We start from the raw sequence: 16617 nt of genomic DNA, 5'->3' as shown, positions 1-16617 counted from the left end.
TGTGCTCTGACCTCACTGGTGACGAGGGTCTTTAATAAACAGTCATCCTTGCCTGCGCGCCCGTGCACGTGCAGCTGTAAATGGGGGACACAGGTTCCCATCTCGTCAAATTAGAGACCCGCTAAAGGCAAAGGAGTATAAGACGCTACAGTATTTCAAATATATGACATTAACTCCTGCTATCTCTTCCTTGTGACAGAATGTTAAAGGTAATAGATTGTCACAACATGAATCCATTCTCATGACAATAGACGTAATGAGATTGTTAGAAACACAGACTCAACCATGATGGGATCTAGAGGCTGTAATCTAGTTTGGTCCTGCCCAGGAGCCAGAAAGCATGCTCTCTGAAATGTATCCTGTTTTAAAAACTGTAGTATGCTAGTATTTCTTTCCTCTGAGCAAAGCCTTTTTACTGAGATGGTGAATATAACAACCCACATTCTTCCAACAATGATATATGTTTTACCATTGGCTCTTCAAATATTATTATACTTGCTATTATCATACTTAAAGGCCAAGTGTTCTTTGGGATCCTCCTCCCTCCCCCCGACACCTGTGATGAGAAAATTACAGGCTTCCCTTGCCCGTATGCATTGAATACTTTCTCTTTCCTCTCTCTGTTCCAGCCAGCAGCACAGGACTGCACAGGAGGCAGATCTCCGACCTTCTGGACCAGAGCGTTGCCGTTCACTCCCAGTGCTTTGTCGTCACCTCCGACAATCGCTACGTCCTCGTCTGTGGCTTCTGGGATAAGAGTTTCCGTGTATATTCTACAGATACAGGTGAGAATTGCTTCCTTCATCCATGAGCAAAGTGTATGACTTAATAGCATGGAATGGTCTAGAATGCTTTGCCATCATCTTCCTTCCAAAATTACAGAATTCTGAAATTTATAAGGAGGACATTTGTAAGCTTCCCTTTCAATAAATAATCAGCTAGACAGTCTATTAGGCTAGCTTCAGGATGGTTTCACGAACCAGGGTTTAGACTAGGTTTATCTCCCAAGTACACGCTTTCAGAATAAATGATGTCAAAGACAAAAGCCATGTGCGTAAATACCATACACATTTGTATATCCATCGTCTCTTGGAGCATGCACAAAATGGTGTGTTTCTCACCTTCATATTACTTAGAGGGTTTTCTTATTAGAAACACCAAGTGTAACTTTTGGAGTAGACACCTTGTATCCCACAATTCTATAAGGAATCTTGCCTAGTCACTTGCTGCAAATTAGATGATCATGAATCAAAACAGCTGACCTGACTACTAGTTTCACATGTGACATGCCCTCTTACTGAGATATGAAAGTTTACATCTGTGTTTGCATTTGCATCTTTCCTTAGGGACAAACTAAGCTCAATTCAATAGTGATATATCAAATAGAATCCAATAATTGTTTATAGATTTTTTTATGTGGGAAATTGAAACCATTCAGAAATTTTCTTTTTGTAATTTTTTTTTTTTATGAGAGAGAGAGAGACAGAGAAAATTGGCATTCCAGGGCCTCCAACCACTGAACTTGAACTCCAGATGCGTGTGACGTCTTGTGCACATATGTGTGACCTTGTGCACTTACATCACTTTATGCATCTGGCTTACATGGGATCTGGAGAGCCAAACATGGGTCCGTAGGCTTTGTTAGGCCAGCACCTTAACCACTAAGCCATCTCTCCAGCCCCAGAATTTTTTAAAAAATACTTTTATTTATGTATTTGCAAGCAGACTGAGACAGAAAGAAAATGGACACACCAGGGCCTCCAGCCACTGCAAACTAACTCCAGATGCATGCACCTCTTTGTGCATCTGGCTTTATATGGGGAATCAAACCTGAGTTGTTAGGGTTTGCAAGCAAGTGCTTTAACTGTTGAGCCATCTCTCTAGCCCACCATTGAAAAATTTAATGGAATCTCAGGTGTTTTAAAAATTGTCCAAGAACAAGATTTATAGTTCTTATATAATTAAACACAACTAGTTTAAATATAAACTCATAAGAACTAACCAGTGGGACTGTGGGACTGGTTATGTTTTTTTGCTTTTTTTCCCCTTTGGTGCTAGGCACTAATGCCAGGGCCTTGTGTATGGAGAACACATGCTCTACCACTTAGATATACACCCAAACCCCTGGAAGTAGATATTTCAACTGAAAAGAATATGTATGTATCTTGACTAAATGCTGAAAAATGGAAAATTCTATTGAATTAAATCTTTTGTAGTATATTACGTTTATTAATAATCTTTATAAAGTATATGGGTCCTTATTCCTGTCTTAGTAAGTATGGTGTATTAAACAACCAAAGGTTATTCAAGGACTTTCTCTGAGTGTAATTTTATACTATTGTAATATAACTAAAGGTAGAGAAAATAGCCCTCTCCAGTTGAATTATTTATACAATAAATCCTTGAAATAATTTTTAGAAATGGTTCAGTTTATTTTTTGTTTAGGGAAGTGCTACCTTGTGTTCTTATAATTTACCTTATTATGTAGGTCCTTGAAAGAAAGCATAATCATTCAGGACCTTCTGATTAACTGGGCCGCTTTTAGATATTTCAGTCTTGATAGTGGATTACAATAGGATCTACAATTCCACTAACTTGTTTGCTCAAAAATGCATTTCTTTATTTTTATTTTATTTTATTTTTTTTATTTGAGAGCGACAGACACAGAGAGAAAGACAGATAGAGGGAGAGAGAGAGAATGGGCGCGCCAGGGCTTCCAGCCTCTGCAAACGAACTCCAGACACGTGCGCCCCCTTGTGCATCTGGCTAACGTGGGACCTGGGGAACCGAGCCTCGAACCAGGGTCCTTAGGCTTCACAGGCAAGCGCTTAACCGCTAAGCCATCTCTCCAGCCCAAAAATGCATTTCTTGTGGTCGGAAGATAGCCATGAGTTTGAGGCAAGTCTTGAGCTACAGGGTGAGTTCTAGCCTGAACTAGAGAAAGACCCTGCCTTAAAAAAAAAAAAATTGGAGCCAGGCATGGTGGTGCACGCCTTTAATCCCAGCACTCCGGAGGCAGAGGCAGGAGGATTGCCGAGAGTTTGAGGCCACCCTGAGACTCCATAGTGAATTCCAGGTCAGCCTGAACCAGAGTGAGACCCTGCCTCGGAAAAAAAAAAAAACAAACAGGCTGGAGAGATGGTTTAGCAGTTAAGGCATTTGCCTGCAAAGCCTAAGGACCCATGTTTGACTCTCCGGAGCCCACATTAGCCAGACACACAAAGGTGAGGCAAGCTCAAGGTCATACATGCCCACTAGATGACGCAAGCATCTGGAGTTCAGTTGCAGTGGCTGAGGCCCTGGTGCACCAATTCTCAAAATTTAAAAATGCAAAAAGTAAAATTTTAAAAAATGCAATTTTATGATCATGAATTTTCTTTTATGGTCATGGCAATTAAGAACCTTGTGATCTGACACTTTCTTAACAAGCCTCCGGGTTAAACTTATTACATTTTCCTACAAGACTTGTTTGTTTGTTTTGGTTTGGCTTGGTTTTTGGTTTTTCAAGGTACAGTCTCATTCCAGCTCTGACCTGGAATTCACTATGTAGTCTCAAGGTGGCCTCAAACTCATGGCAGTCCTCCTACCTCTGCCTCCCAAATGCTGGGATTAAAGGTGTGTGCCACCATGTGCTAGGGTAGAGTGAAACCCTACCTGGGGTGGGGGGAGCGTGTGCCCCCATGCCTAAACAAGATTTTCATTTAAATTGCTTAATTATTCAACCCTTTCAAAAGGCTAGTTTTAAGTTTACAGAGTAAAATTCATCCTTTTGGCTTTACAGTTCTATTACTTTGGGCAGTGAATAGAGTTAGTAGCCATTTCACACTGAACACAGGTATAGGACAGCTCCGTCAACCCCAGATTTCCTGATGATGCCCACGGGTGTCTCCTTCCTTCCCGCACTCTCTGAGGTTGGCCTTTCTAAAACAGTATGTCAGTGGATCATAAATTTTGGTCAATCTCTGATCTTGACATTTAAGGTTTTTCTTTTAACTTCTTGCCATTCCTTATTTTTTTGGAAAGTGAACCTAATTTCACTTTCATATAATACTAACAATTCTTATAATTACTATATTCATATCTATTTTTTTCAAGAATTAATAAAATTTTTGACATGCATGTTATTTCATTCTCACAAAAATCCTGTGTGATGCACACGTGACCTTATCCTATTTTTCTCATGATGGAACTGAGATTTAGAGTGGAGTAACTTACTGAAACTTAAGTAGCTAATGGTGACAGAACTGGGTCTTAGGCCTTGTGCCTCTGACTTCAGATGTAGCATTCTTTATTAGACCACATTGACTCACACAGGTGTCACCAGTCCTTGGTTAATTTGGAAACCACTGTAATTTGTAACCCTAGGTTCCATGTGGGCCTGCCATGTTATATTAGATTTAACAAAATTGATATCACTCCTTTTCCTCCTCCTAAAATATGTGTGTGTATGTCTGTCTGCCTGCTTCTGTGTATAAAACATTTCAGAAGAAGCATTAAACTTCATTTCATTGGGACTAACTAGAATAAAAAATATTTATATCTTCCCATAAAATGAAGAAAATACAAAAGAAATAGTCTTGGTATCTTTTAGGAAAATATTGTATATATATTTGCTAGTTTTATTTAAAATAATTTCAGAGAGGGTATGAGTTTATTTTTATGATAATGGGGAATATTAACTATGTATTTTCTAAGTTTGGCAAAGAAGCGAGGGAAAAACTATGATTAGTAATATATAATGGCAAAGCTATCACAAGTGTTGAATTCAATTATATTTTAGCACACAGGACCCCCCAAAATTCCTTCTGTTATTAGATTGGGAGGGGAGGAAGGAGGAGAACCATGGGTTATAACAGGAAATTCTTGAAACATAAATCATGTTTTCGGGACACAACCAGAACAGCAGAGGCAACAATAAAACCTTCCCCAGCAGTGGGAATTATTTTCAGGTCACATTTCAGATTCAGTGGTGTAGAGTCCTGAGCTGGGATTTTTTTTTTTTTTTTATTTGTAGCACAGCTGTCAAATAAAACATTAACTAGAAAATTTGTTCTGTCAAAAAAGGGATATTCTAGTGCTTGTGGTAATATTTGATATTCGTGTGTGGAGAGGTGGACTCTTATTAAAGGAAACAAAAATTAAAGTTTGAGGAACACTTATGAGATTATCAGAAAATAATTTACCAAAAGAGCAGCAGGTATTTATATTCTGTGATTTATTTCGAAGGAGCAAACTTCAGCCGCACAGTAAAAGCAGACTGCTGGGGAGGCTGCCAGAGCTGAGCAGAGTAGACTAAGAAACAAATGATGTTTTCCAGGGTTGAGCCCAACATATAAATTGTTCAGAATGAGGTTAAACTGCGTTAAAATATGAAACTCCTTTGGTGTAACTATTTATATCTCCCTCTCATCCAGCACTTCCCTGATGCCCATTCTACATTTGTTCCACCTAATGATTCTCACTGATCCTCGCTTGTTCTTTTCCTAGAACACTCACCATTGTTCATAATTATGTATGTGCTCATGATACTGGTTCAGTGTTCATCTGCCCCACTAGACAGTAAAGGTTATGAAGGCAGGAACCATTTCTGTTTACCAGCGTGCACATGTAAGAAAGCCTAATGCTTGACTACCTCATAGGTGCTAAGTAAATATTTGCTGTGTTTTCATAATTTTGATAACTCTGGGAGCAAAAGTTAAAATAGTAGTAAATTGTAGTAGGAAAAGAAACCACTGCAACTGAGTATACATTTTCCTTGCGCTGGCATTGCAGCATCAGAGTAGTGGCTTAGCTAAGGAGAATTAGCATGGGCATCTTGGGAAACTCTGCCTCTGTAATGAATGTATGTCTCCCTTCCACATCCTGTCTTCCCACCTGGTCCTCACAGGAGCTGGAAATCAAGTCATTTATCAGCTGTTTTTTTTAAACATTTTATTAATTTTATTTATTTGAGAGAGAGAAAGACATGGAGGGGAAGGGAGAGATAGGTGCACCAGGGCCTCCAGCCATTGCAAACGAACTCCAGACACATGTGCATCTAGCTTATGTGGGTCCTGGGGAATCAAACCGAGATCTCCTGGCTTTGCAGGCAAGCACCTTACCCACTACGCCATCTCTCCAGCCCACTACCAGCTGTTTGCTGTGAGCCTCTGGTGCACCAGAACAACTGGGTCTCCTCAGAACTGCTGCCTTGGGATCCTAGTTGGAAGTGGTTCTTTTCTCATAAAATACCCCAAGTTTCTGGCCTCCAAAACTTTGAAATAAGTCTGTCCTTGAATAACACATTCAGACCTCTTCTGTGGTCTCTGTGCTCAGCATTTAGAGCCAGGCCAAGGCAGAGGTCACTGTTCTTACTCAGATAAAAACATAGTCGCAGTAAGACCTAGCCGTTCCCGTCAGTAGTGAAAACCCACGGACTGAACACGTAGCCCTCGAATTGCTGAGAAGAGCACAACCAGCCCCCTGCCGTGCCCACACTGGCGTGTAAGTTCTGCTGTGAGCTGACCCACTTTCACTATCCCCTGTAAGGTCTGCTGTGACCTAACCTAGTCACACTAAACTGCTTCACTTAGAAACAAAGTAAAAATTATACCTTTCATATATGTAATTTGATCGTTCAACTTTTTATTCTAAAAAAAAAAAAAAACCCTTGAATTCTTCTTGGCTTGTTTTTCACTGATACAACGTGATTTTTGTTAGTGAAATGTTTTAGTGTCAAGTTAGAGGGTTGGAGAAATTCAGAGAATATATTGCACATGTAACAGTAAAAATATCTAATTTAACTCGTCTTTGCTCTCCTTTAATCATAGAACAAAAATGTGCTTTATTAAATTTTCCATTTGCAACTGAAGTAAGTCTGATTCTAAAGTTACTAGTAATAAGTTCTACAAGACTGCCACTGATAAGCAAAAGCATGTATTTGATCTTCTACCTAATATGGATGAATTAAAATTTTTAGGGTGAATACTTTTTTAGTTTTATACTTATTATCTTAGGTTAAACATAATTGTATGCCAACCCTTGAGACCTTAGACTTTTGAATAATTTTTTCATGTATTCCAACTAAAACGCAGACATTATATTCGATCTCAGTTTCTTTAGTATTTGAACTATGCTATCATTGTACTGACACACTTTTTCAAGTCATGCTGAAGATGAAGGGTAGACATTCTGAGGCCTCCCCTGTAGATTCTGTAGACTTCTCAAAGGAAAACATGAGCTTGAAGTCAGGATGGCCCAGGAGGGGCTGCTGTGGGTTTTTTAGACAGGCCTGTGTGAATTACAACACAATCTCAGATTAAACGATGACTTTAAAAGGCAAAGGCTTTGTTTACGTCCTGGCATCTTTATGTAGACTGCTTTTCCACTATTGGAAGCCCGGTAATATAGTAAGTTGACTCGGTTCCTCTCCTCTGTCCCCCATCATTACCATTAACCCTCTGAAATCTTGATTGCATCACCATCCCCAAAGAAATTTTCATCATTTAGAAAATTAAAACAAAGAATGACTTGGCTCAAATTTCAATCACAATAAACTGGTTTTGTAATCCTGGTTTGAAAAAGCAGTCTCTACAAAGTGACTTAAAAAAATACATTAAATCTTCATTAATTCAGAGACCAGTCTGTATTGGTGAACTCCAAGTTCCTGGAGTACTTTTAAGGCAGCAGGCTTCTGTTTTGAGTCACATAGACTAACTCAAGAAAGTGTTAAAATACTCCAAGTATAAGGGTTCTCCTGGGCCTGGTTTAACCAGTAAGTATGATTCTTTCGTAATTTATAGGAGCCATTTATAAGGATATGGTGTGTTGGTTTCAAATATTATTTGTTGAAATAGTTTTAACATATGCCTTTCAAAAATGTTATCACCATTCAATTGATTTTTCTCTTGCCATTATTACCAGTATTAAAAAAAATTGTTAGACCAGATCAGATCCTGATAAAAGCCGAGTCATAAGACCCTAGGTGGGGATGGCATCATGTCATATAAGCTGTGCATTTGCTAGAACTTCGCTCTGTTAATGACAGTTTAAGAGAAACTTGTTCTGTATTTCAGGAAAATTGATCCAAGTGGTATTTGGTCATTGGGACGTCGTCACTTGCCTCACTCGCTCTGAGTCATACATTGGGGGAAATTGCTACATTCTCTCGGGGTCACGGGATGCAACCCTTTTGCTGTGGTACTGGAATGGGAAAAGCAGTGGCATTGGCGATAACCCAGGCAGTAAGTACAACTTATTTTCTAAGTGAACTACTATAAGTGATATGGAAAAACATCTTAAGGGAAAGATCCCTTTTTAATTATGGTGAGAATAAATTAGAATTATCAAGTATTTTTAACTTCTTAGCTATAATTTAAAAATGATCTAGAAGGGTTGATTACTAAAACATTTTGTGGTCACTGATAATTAAAATCCATGCATGAAATCTCATTTTTCATGCTATAGATTATGGTTATGATCCAGACCCACTAGTTCTACATTGGAAATGACTGTCTCCAAGTAAAATATAAGGCTTTTATCTATGAACAATAAGATTTAACATAAAAGAGCAATTATCTATTATCATGTTTATTGAATTCTTATTTTAAAAGAGAAAAATAAAAATTATAATCTCATAGAAATATACCAGTCTTCATAAAATTATTCTTTTATTTACATATTAAGAGATAAAACAGGTCATGAAAGGCCAATATGGAATATTCAAATTAGCTATTGGTTTTTCAGAGGGGGAATGAAAATGCTCACCACAGTCTTCACCGTCTTTTATGAATCTGAACCGAAGGCAGTAAAACAAAAAAATGTGTAACCATTTAAAATTGTACTTCACAGAAGGCAAAAAAGGAAGTAGCTCCCATTAAAAGCAATGGCACACAGCTGCAGTGGAGAGATGGCTGTAGAAAACGCATTAAGAAGTAGGGAAAAAAGCAATTAAAGGACCACCTGAAAAAATGAGAATTTAATTAAAATGATGATGCCAATTGAGAAGAGTTCCTAGAAGAGCTTTAGATGGTGTACTTTGTGTGGTGGGGCATCTAACCTGCTCTTAACTGTTGGCGGTTTCCTGACTTAAAGCAAGCTGCGTGTCTTTGGCTGAAGCAGGGTCATACTGTTACTGCTTTCCTTCCTGAACTATAGGACCCTGTTTCTGGGACTCAGTCCCAAGTTAGGAAGCGACAAGAATGTATTTGGTATGAATTAATTTAAATCCATCATGTTTGGATTGGCTTAAGAGCTGTGCAAAAATGGATAATATTTATATGAATGTAAAACCACTATATTAAAAAAAGTTTGTAAAAGTGGTAGTGTAATTTTGAAGAAATATGTGCAGAGTATTTTCCAAAGCTGTTTCCTATGTGTATTGTAGGCTCGGGGTTGGATGGTAAACACAGTTCCCATCAGTTGATGTCTAATGGATATATTTCTGAGTTTAAGCGAAACAGCTAATGCTCTATGTGAGTGGAAGAAAAGCAGTGATCTCAAGGTGATGATGCTGTGGTTAATCCAGCCTGAGCAGCCGTCAAGTTAGGCGCGCGCCGTGGAAGAGTGTGCTGTGACACCTCTGTGTTAGGTGTAGTCACAGCAGAGGTCCAAAGATTAAAAACTAGGGATTTCCTTTCTCATTCTCTGGAAAATACGTCACATTCTTCTCATTTGTGGACATTGACTTTCTGCCCTCCTAAGTTGGACTACTTTCAATTTCTTTTTTCTGTTTAAAATACAGTTTTAAGATTCACTAAATTCTCTCTGTCAAACCTAGATTTGACACAGATAATAAATCTATCATTTTGTTATTTATCACAAAATATTTAGGAATAATATTTTCCTGTCTTACAATAACATAAGTTATCTTACTCATGTGTGGCAACTCCCTCCCCCACGCAAAGTAATCTGAGGCTTTGTTTTTTACTTAACTTCATCACATTGTATATGTTACATATAATCATGACCAATGTGAATTTTGAGAGATATAAAATGACTTGCTTCCTATACTTGTATGTAAGTGCTGCAGCATGTCTGGAACATATGTTTTAAAATTTAGAAAAATGTAGCTTTTACAGAAAAAAGTCTTATAACTTCAGTAAAGGTACATGTATAGTGTGTATGTGTGTGTGTGTGTATATATATATGTATGTATGTATGTATGCATGTATGGTCTGTCACTCTGTCTGTCTGTCTTTATATGCATGTTCTTCAAGTGAATGAAGGAGGAGTAATCAAATCCTGGCATATCTAGTGAGAGAGAAATCTAAGTCCCAGCTTGGCTGCGTTCCTTCTCCTCATCTCTGCAGTGAAAGCAGTAGTAACTGGCTTAGGTGCTATCAGAGGCATTGGACACTCAGAATAAATCACACCCTCACACACACACACATCCCCCACCCCCCATCTTGTTGGCACAAGAGCACATGTTACACAGGGTACTTCATCAGTATGCTCTCATGGTCTGTAGTGGGGGAGGTTATTAACTTCCAGTAATGCTGGTTATGAAGAGGAAAAAAATAAAACAACATAGCACATCTAATACAAAATTTAGAACGCTATCATTTATTTTGACTAAATTAAATTACCTTCCTCAAAGTGAACCTCATCCTTTCTGGCTCTTTTATGACATCTAATGTCCCAATTCAATTTTGCCATAGCTTTCAAAGATGAATCTAAGAGAAGACAGTACTTTTTCATATCCTGGGAATTTACACACACACACATTACAATAGGAAAATGAAGAGGCCAGTATAAGCCTCATTTTGAAAGATAACGGCAGGCAAAAATGGACGTTTTTACTGTGTGTGAACTGTTTTCACACTCCTGCAGGCTGGTTGGATTTTCTAAGCCTCTGCTTGCTGATGGCTGTGTGAGACAGCCGCCCACGCAAGAGCTCTTCCGATGAGGGTGCCCGGGTTCCCGCGTTGCTCCACTGCATCTCTGAGATGCCACAAAAATGCCCTTTTGTAGGTGCCAGCCTTTTAAATCTATTTCTACCTGCAACATGGCCTGTAAAAACTATACCTCAACTTAAAATTTTTGGTTTTAGACTTGTTTCTTTATTAAAAGGAAGAAAAGTAAAATGAAAAACAAATCCAACGGTATGGCCTCTTGTGCATTTTATTGCTCTCATTCAGCTTTTTTAGCTTTTTAAATTTAAAAATCATAAGCATAGGTACTAATTGTACTGTGAAGATTAAGCAAGGGTCTTGTATCATTTTGTCCAAACCTAATATTGGTACTGTATGTAAAGCTGATAGCTACAGAACTTTTTAAGATCATGTTTTCTAATAAGAATATGCCTATTAGTTGGACATCCAGGCTAACTCAAATTGAAACCTAAAAATAGTATACTTTGGGGCTTTAAAAATGATCCCAGTGTAGAAAACCTGCCTAGATTACACAGCACGAGGCTTGCTTTCCTGTATGCCAGCCAGTTTTTCATCTTTGACTCCATTGTCTTGTGATGGTTATCTGCTGGGGAATGCAGTTCTCCCAATGAGAAGAAAGCTTACGCCAGGATTCCATTTCATTGTGGACGGTTTTTGTAGCATTAACCAAGACTGTTGCAATGAAGGATGTTTGCAGTAGGATGCTCGGCTCCTCCCTTTGCCCCAGTTCTCCTTGTATTTCAGGACAGAGTCTTGTCCAATAAAGCCCTTTTCCCACAATTCTGATTTTTCCTTCAGAATAATACTGCCCATTTCCAAATTTTGGTGATGAGCTGCCTTGGTGCATTAAATCAGCATTTCAAGTACTTAGACACACTCTTATTTAGGTGAACAAGATGAAAATATACAATATACTTATTCACTATTTTATGTTAGTAAATCATAATCAATTTTAAAAAATCACATAGGAGGCATTTTTAGGTCAGAGTCTTTTTTTTTTTTCTTTCTGAAGCCACAGTTGATCAGCCTTTAGAGCGAATGGCTGCCTACAAGGGTGTCATGTCGTGTCACACAGACTTGTGTGTATAGTGTTTCAGTAAAGTACTTTACCATGCTTGCACTCTGGTTTTGATTTGATAGAAAGGTGGCATTTTTTTTTTTTCTCCTTTGCAATCAGACATGCTAATCTATGTCAGCTTTCTCCTTATGGGAATGGCGTCTACTGAAAAGAAAGAAGTTTTTTTTTTTTTTTAAACAAGATTCTGTTCTTTAAGAATATTTCAGCGCCATTAATTAGAAAGAAGGTTTTATTAACCATAAGGCTAGCACTAACAGACCACAGGGCTATTTTTTAAGGTACTGTGTGCCCGCTTTTTCTGTCTAAAACTTCATTTTGTTATACTTTCATCAATCACTTGAAGTCATTACCGTAAATCCTACTGTTGTTAATTTTACTAGTACCACCCTAATGAGACATTCCCGCCATAATTAAAGATGAATTCTAACTTTAAGGCATTCTAAATTTTTTTTTAATGAATTTAGAATGATCTTGCCACATGACTATAAATACCGCTGATACAGGCATAGGCTACTCATCACGTCTGTATGAGGTGCATCACAAGACATCCAGGTGTGAGTTATTTACTGTCTGCGCACATGTGCTTATGCATATGTATATCTTGTGCATACATTTAGGAATTATGTCCTCTTTATCACAAAGCCTAATATGTTTTACCAAAGCTCCTGATAAATCCTTACTCTTTGTCTTGGTTGTGTTTGTACTGCAGGGCTCCTTCTCTGTGTAGGTGGCCTAGAGCGCCATCTGCTGGCTGCATCCGGGCCGTAACACTGGCTAATGGGAAAAGTCAGGTGGACTTTGTTTTCACTTGCCGGTGGTATATTATTTGTGGGTCACAAATGTCAAAATATGTATAATATGTTGAACCGTATGAGTTTTTATAAAGAAATCTATTTGTTCCTCCTTTTGTCTCTATCCTAACCTGGATTTGGGACTTCAAAATAAATATATTCAGGAAAACATAAGTACAATTTGTGCCTATTAAGACAAAGCACCACAGTTTGCCACAAGATAAACTCTTATTCGATCACAGGTCTTCAGTAAGCTATAGTTGGAGAAAATTTTCTGGATCCTATGTTAAGTTTAGGTTCCTTCACTTACTGGATCTGACTATGAACCCAGTGCTTGGAACCACATGGCACTTTGAGCCGCGATGAGCTCCTGATCTGACTCTTGGTCGAGGACAAGAAGTCTTGCATGTTCTTCACACAGAGCTTCTCTCCTGACCCCAGTGCACCGACCCCCCCATATTTTCCTTTTTCCTCAAAGAGGACATTCATCAAGGAGGAGCCAGAAGCAGTGTGTTGGCAGTGTTCAAGTTCAAATGACATTACAAGTACGTCTATGAAATTCTCCAGAAGGTCCAGGATGTTTAGTGCTCCATGATGTAATGCAGGCCCTCGAGTTCCAGCAAAACAACTCTGTATTTACTACTCGTAACTAATAGTAGATGTGGTAAAAGGAATTGTATTCATATGGCAATTGAATACAACCTTAATGTGCACCATATGCAGAGTGGTGGGGTGATGTGCAATATATCACATTTATTTACCTTGTTTGGTTGCAGAGAAAAATTACTATACCATTCAGCCTGTGAGCTATAGCCATTTAAAAAGGGAACAGAAGAACTGGTGATTTATGCCCTTGAATTGAAACTATCTTCATATGCATATACTTCATATACTTTAGTAGGACCATACCAAAGAAATTTGTCTGTTAATTTGTGCTGAGATAGGAATTTTAAGTTCAAACAATGACTGCAATCAATCTAGGAATGCGTACATTTACCAATAGTCAAATGACTGTCGTGTACAGGCTCTCAAAAAGAGAAGTTTGAGACTGAAAATACCCTGAAGCTGTGAACTGTGCCCCTCTTTCCTTTGCTTAACGGAAAAGATTTTGTCTGTTGTCAGGATATGGCAAACTCTGCATATGTAGACGAGGGTGCATGTGTGAAATTACTGTAGTGCTACTGGATATCTATTTCACTGGCACCTCTGGAACAACATTAGATGAACTTTGCCACCTTCCAGAAATTTCATTTCACTGGAAAAAGTATGACAGCTTCATGCATTATGTACCTGATGCTGTGCTGTAGATATTCCTGAAGTTTTCTAAAGAGAGAGCTCTCTGTATATGCACCTCAATCTTTGTGCCTATAATTATTTTACAAAACAACTGTCCTGGTTTCTTCTCATTACCCAGCTCAGTTTCACCTGTTATGTCCACTAATACAGCTTTCACAGAGCAGAATTTTTTAGAGTTTTGTTAACTATTTAAAAATTCATTGTATTGGAGGACTTTTGCTTGTTTTTTATGTATTTTTTTTCTTTTGTTTAATTTTTTTGACACAGTCTCCTGTGGACTAGGCTCCAAACTCATTATGCAGTTAAGGGTGGTCTTGAATTTGATCCTCCTGCCTCTGCCTCCAAAGGGTCTGGGTTATAGACATGAGCCACCAAGTCTGGCTTATGATAGTCTTTATGAGCACTTTCTTTACCTAAATAGTCATGTTGTTTGTTGGTTGGTTTTTGTTTTTGGAAGCAGGGTCTCACTCTAGCCCAGGGAGACCTTGAGTTCATAGCAGTCCTCCTACCTCAGCCTCCTGAGTGCTGGGGTTAAATGCATGCACCACCATGCCTGGCTTACTTGATAATTTTTAAAGTAAATTTTCTTATATTCAGGTAGGAGTGATCAGACTGCAGCGTTTTGTTTTCAGATAGAGAAAAAATGCCTAGAATTCTCTTTTTTTTGTGGCTACATAACTATTGAACTTTATTGTTTTTTAGATTTCATTTTTATAGGTTACAACTCTGCACAGCTAAGAGGTTTCTGATTCCATGGACTGAGTGAGACCAAGTTCTTCCCAAGAGTTGTGAGAACACATGTAGGCTTCAGAGTGCCCAACTCATATATTTTTACTAAAGAAACCTTAAAAATGTAAAACTGTTTATAGATTATGTAGATTTTTTTTAATTTTGCCTTTATTTAGATTTAAAATTCTAATTGATAGTCATAAAATTCAGATTAGATGTTGCTTATCAAAAAATGTGAACATGATTTCATCTCCATCAATTTCCTATCCGTATGTTAGACATGGATTTTGTAATGTGTGTGTGACTAGACATACATATTTAACTGCAGAAGCTACAAATGAATTAGAACCTAAGACCAAGGTCCCCTGTGAAAAATCAATACGTGAAAACTCTCAAGCAAGGAGGAAATAAGCATAAATTCAGTAGATTATGTAAGTGTTGGGTAAGACAGGCATGAGCCATGTGCTCTCTGCATTGCCCAGCGTAGGAGAGCTTGGAGGTGGCTCTGCCCATTTGTGCTTAGAGCCGGTGGATATTTACACATACAGAAAACTGGTGTCTAACAATGCTAGCAATGTGTATTTCTATTGGAAGTAGGAAGCAAATTTTTATTTTCATAACTTACTAAAGTATCTGCTTTATAGTGACTATCTTTGAGGAAACTATGAGACTACTGACCTACACTCCCACTGAAAGCCTGGAAGTCAGTGCATAGGTCTAACTAACACTCATCTGCAAAGCCATTTCCTTTCCTGATTTACATTAGGGTGAACCACATGAGAAAGCTGGGATCCCGTGTCCACGTGAGCATTGTAGTAATGTAACCAGCTGTAATTAAGATGGAGCAAATGGCACATGCAAAATGGAAACCATCTTTAGGAAATGACTGGCATACCTTGTGTAGTATTTAGATTTTTTTTTTGATGTTTTAAATCTATACTTAAGAACTTTATTGTGTGTTTAATTTCTTACCAAACAAACTAATTCTAAAGTTATTTCCATTAAATTTTTTAACAATTCAAGTTTCCTATTTTATCATTTCTGCAGATGATACTAGGTACTACTATCATGGAACATTCTATCACTTGTTTTACTTAAAGATTTCATTAGTTAATGTTACATACTAATCTTACATAGGAATTATAATAAATACCTTGGACTTCAATACAGTGTTTTTTACCTTTAAGATCATGCATAGTTATAATTTTCAGGTTTATAGTAAGATTGATAAAAGTAGATTCTGTGACCATTGATATAATTCCTGATTTTGTGTGTATGTGTTTATGGTGCTGGGAAATAGGCCCAGGGCCTCACGCAAGTAAATGCTGTACTACTGAGATGTGCCCCCAGATACCAGTGACTTGTGACAATGAAATATTTTCAAATGAAAGGCCCTACTTTGTTCTTATTTTCTACCATGTACTACACATCATACCCATCTTGTCAATAAATGTTTTAATAATGTAAATGGAAAAGTGAAGAAAGAAGTGAAAGAAATGGAATGTGTTCACTTATGACACAGGGGCCGTCCACACTAAGAGTCAGTGGGTGAAAGAAATCTAACCCTACAATAGTAAGACTAGGAAAATGTGGTGGAACACACTTCACTTCATAGCAGACACTCCTAAGAACACTGAATCAATTATAGCAACTTGCTCTGCTCATAACGTGTTGAGAACTTTGCGGTACGTTCTGTAATGAGTTAATTTTCCTAAGACTGAAGAGATACCAAAATATCAAGAACTTTATTGCCATTTGTAAGTTTGGGCTGGGGAGCGGCTCAGTAGGTAGGAGTGCCTGGTGCACAAGCACTGAGGATCTGAGAGGCTGTCATTCCCCAAAGTTCCACTCC

At 38.1% G+C, this 16617-nt stretch overlaps 1 protein-coding gene across 4 annotated transcripts in view; it reads left to right on the top strand.

The window, feature by feature from the left end:
• Lrba (LPS responsive beige-like anchor protein) overlaps nucleotides 1–16617 on the top strand; it is a 570297-nt gene that overhangs the window by 540984 nt on the left and 12696 nt on the right. For all 4 annotated transcript variants that reach the window (XM_045131452.1, XM_004655860.2, XM_045131451.1 and 1 more), the window contains exons 52-53: nucleotides 630–785; nucleotides 8055–8222. In XM_045131452.1, coding sequence (XP_044987387.1) covers nucleotides 630–785; nucleotides 8055–8222 — 324 coding nt within the window. The remainder of the gene's footprint in view (nucleotides 1–629; nucleotides 786–8054; nucleotides 8223–16617) is intronic.

Source organism: Jaculus jaculus, chromosome 12, assembly GCF_020740685.1.
Source record: "Jaculus jaculus isolate mJacJac1 chromosome 12, mJacJac1.mat.Y.cur, whole genome shotgun sequence".
Classification (NCBI taxonomy): Eukaryota; Metazoa; Chordata; class Mammalia; order Rodentia; family Dipodidae; genus Jaculus; species Jaculus jaculus.
This window is presented reverse-complemented; position numbering and strand designations above follow the sequence as displayed.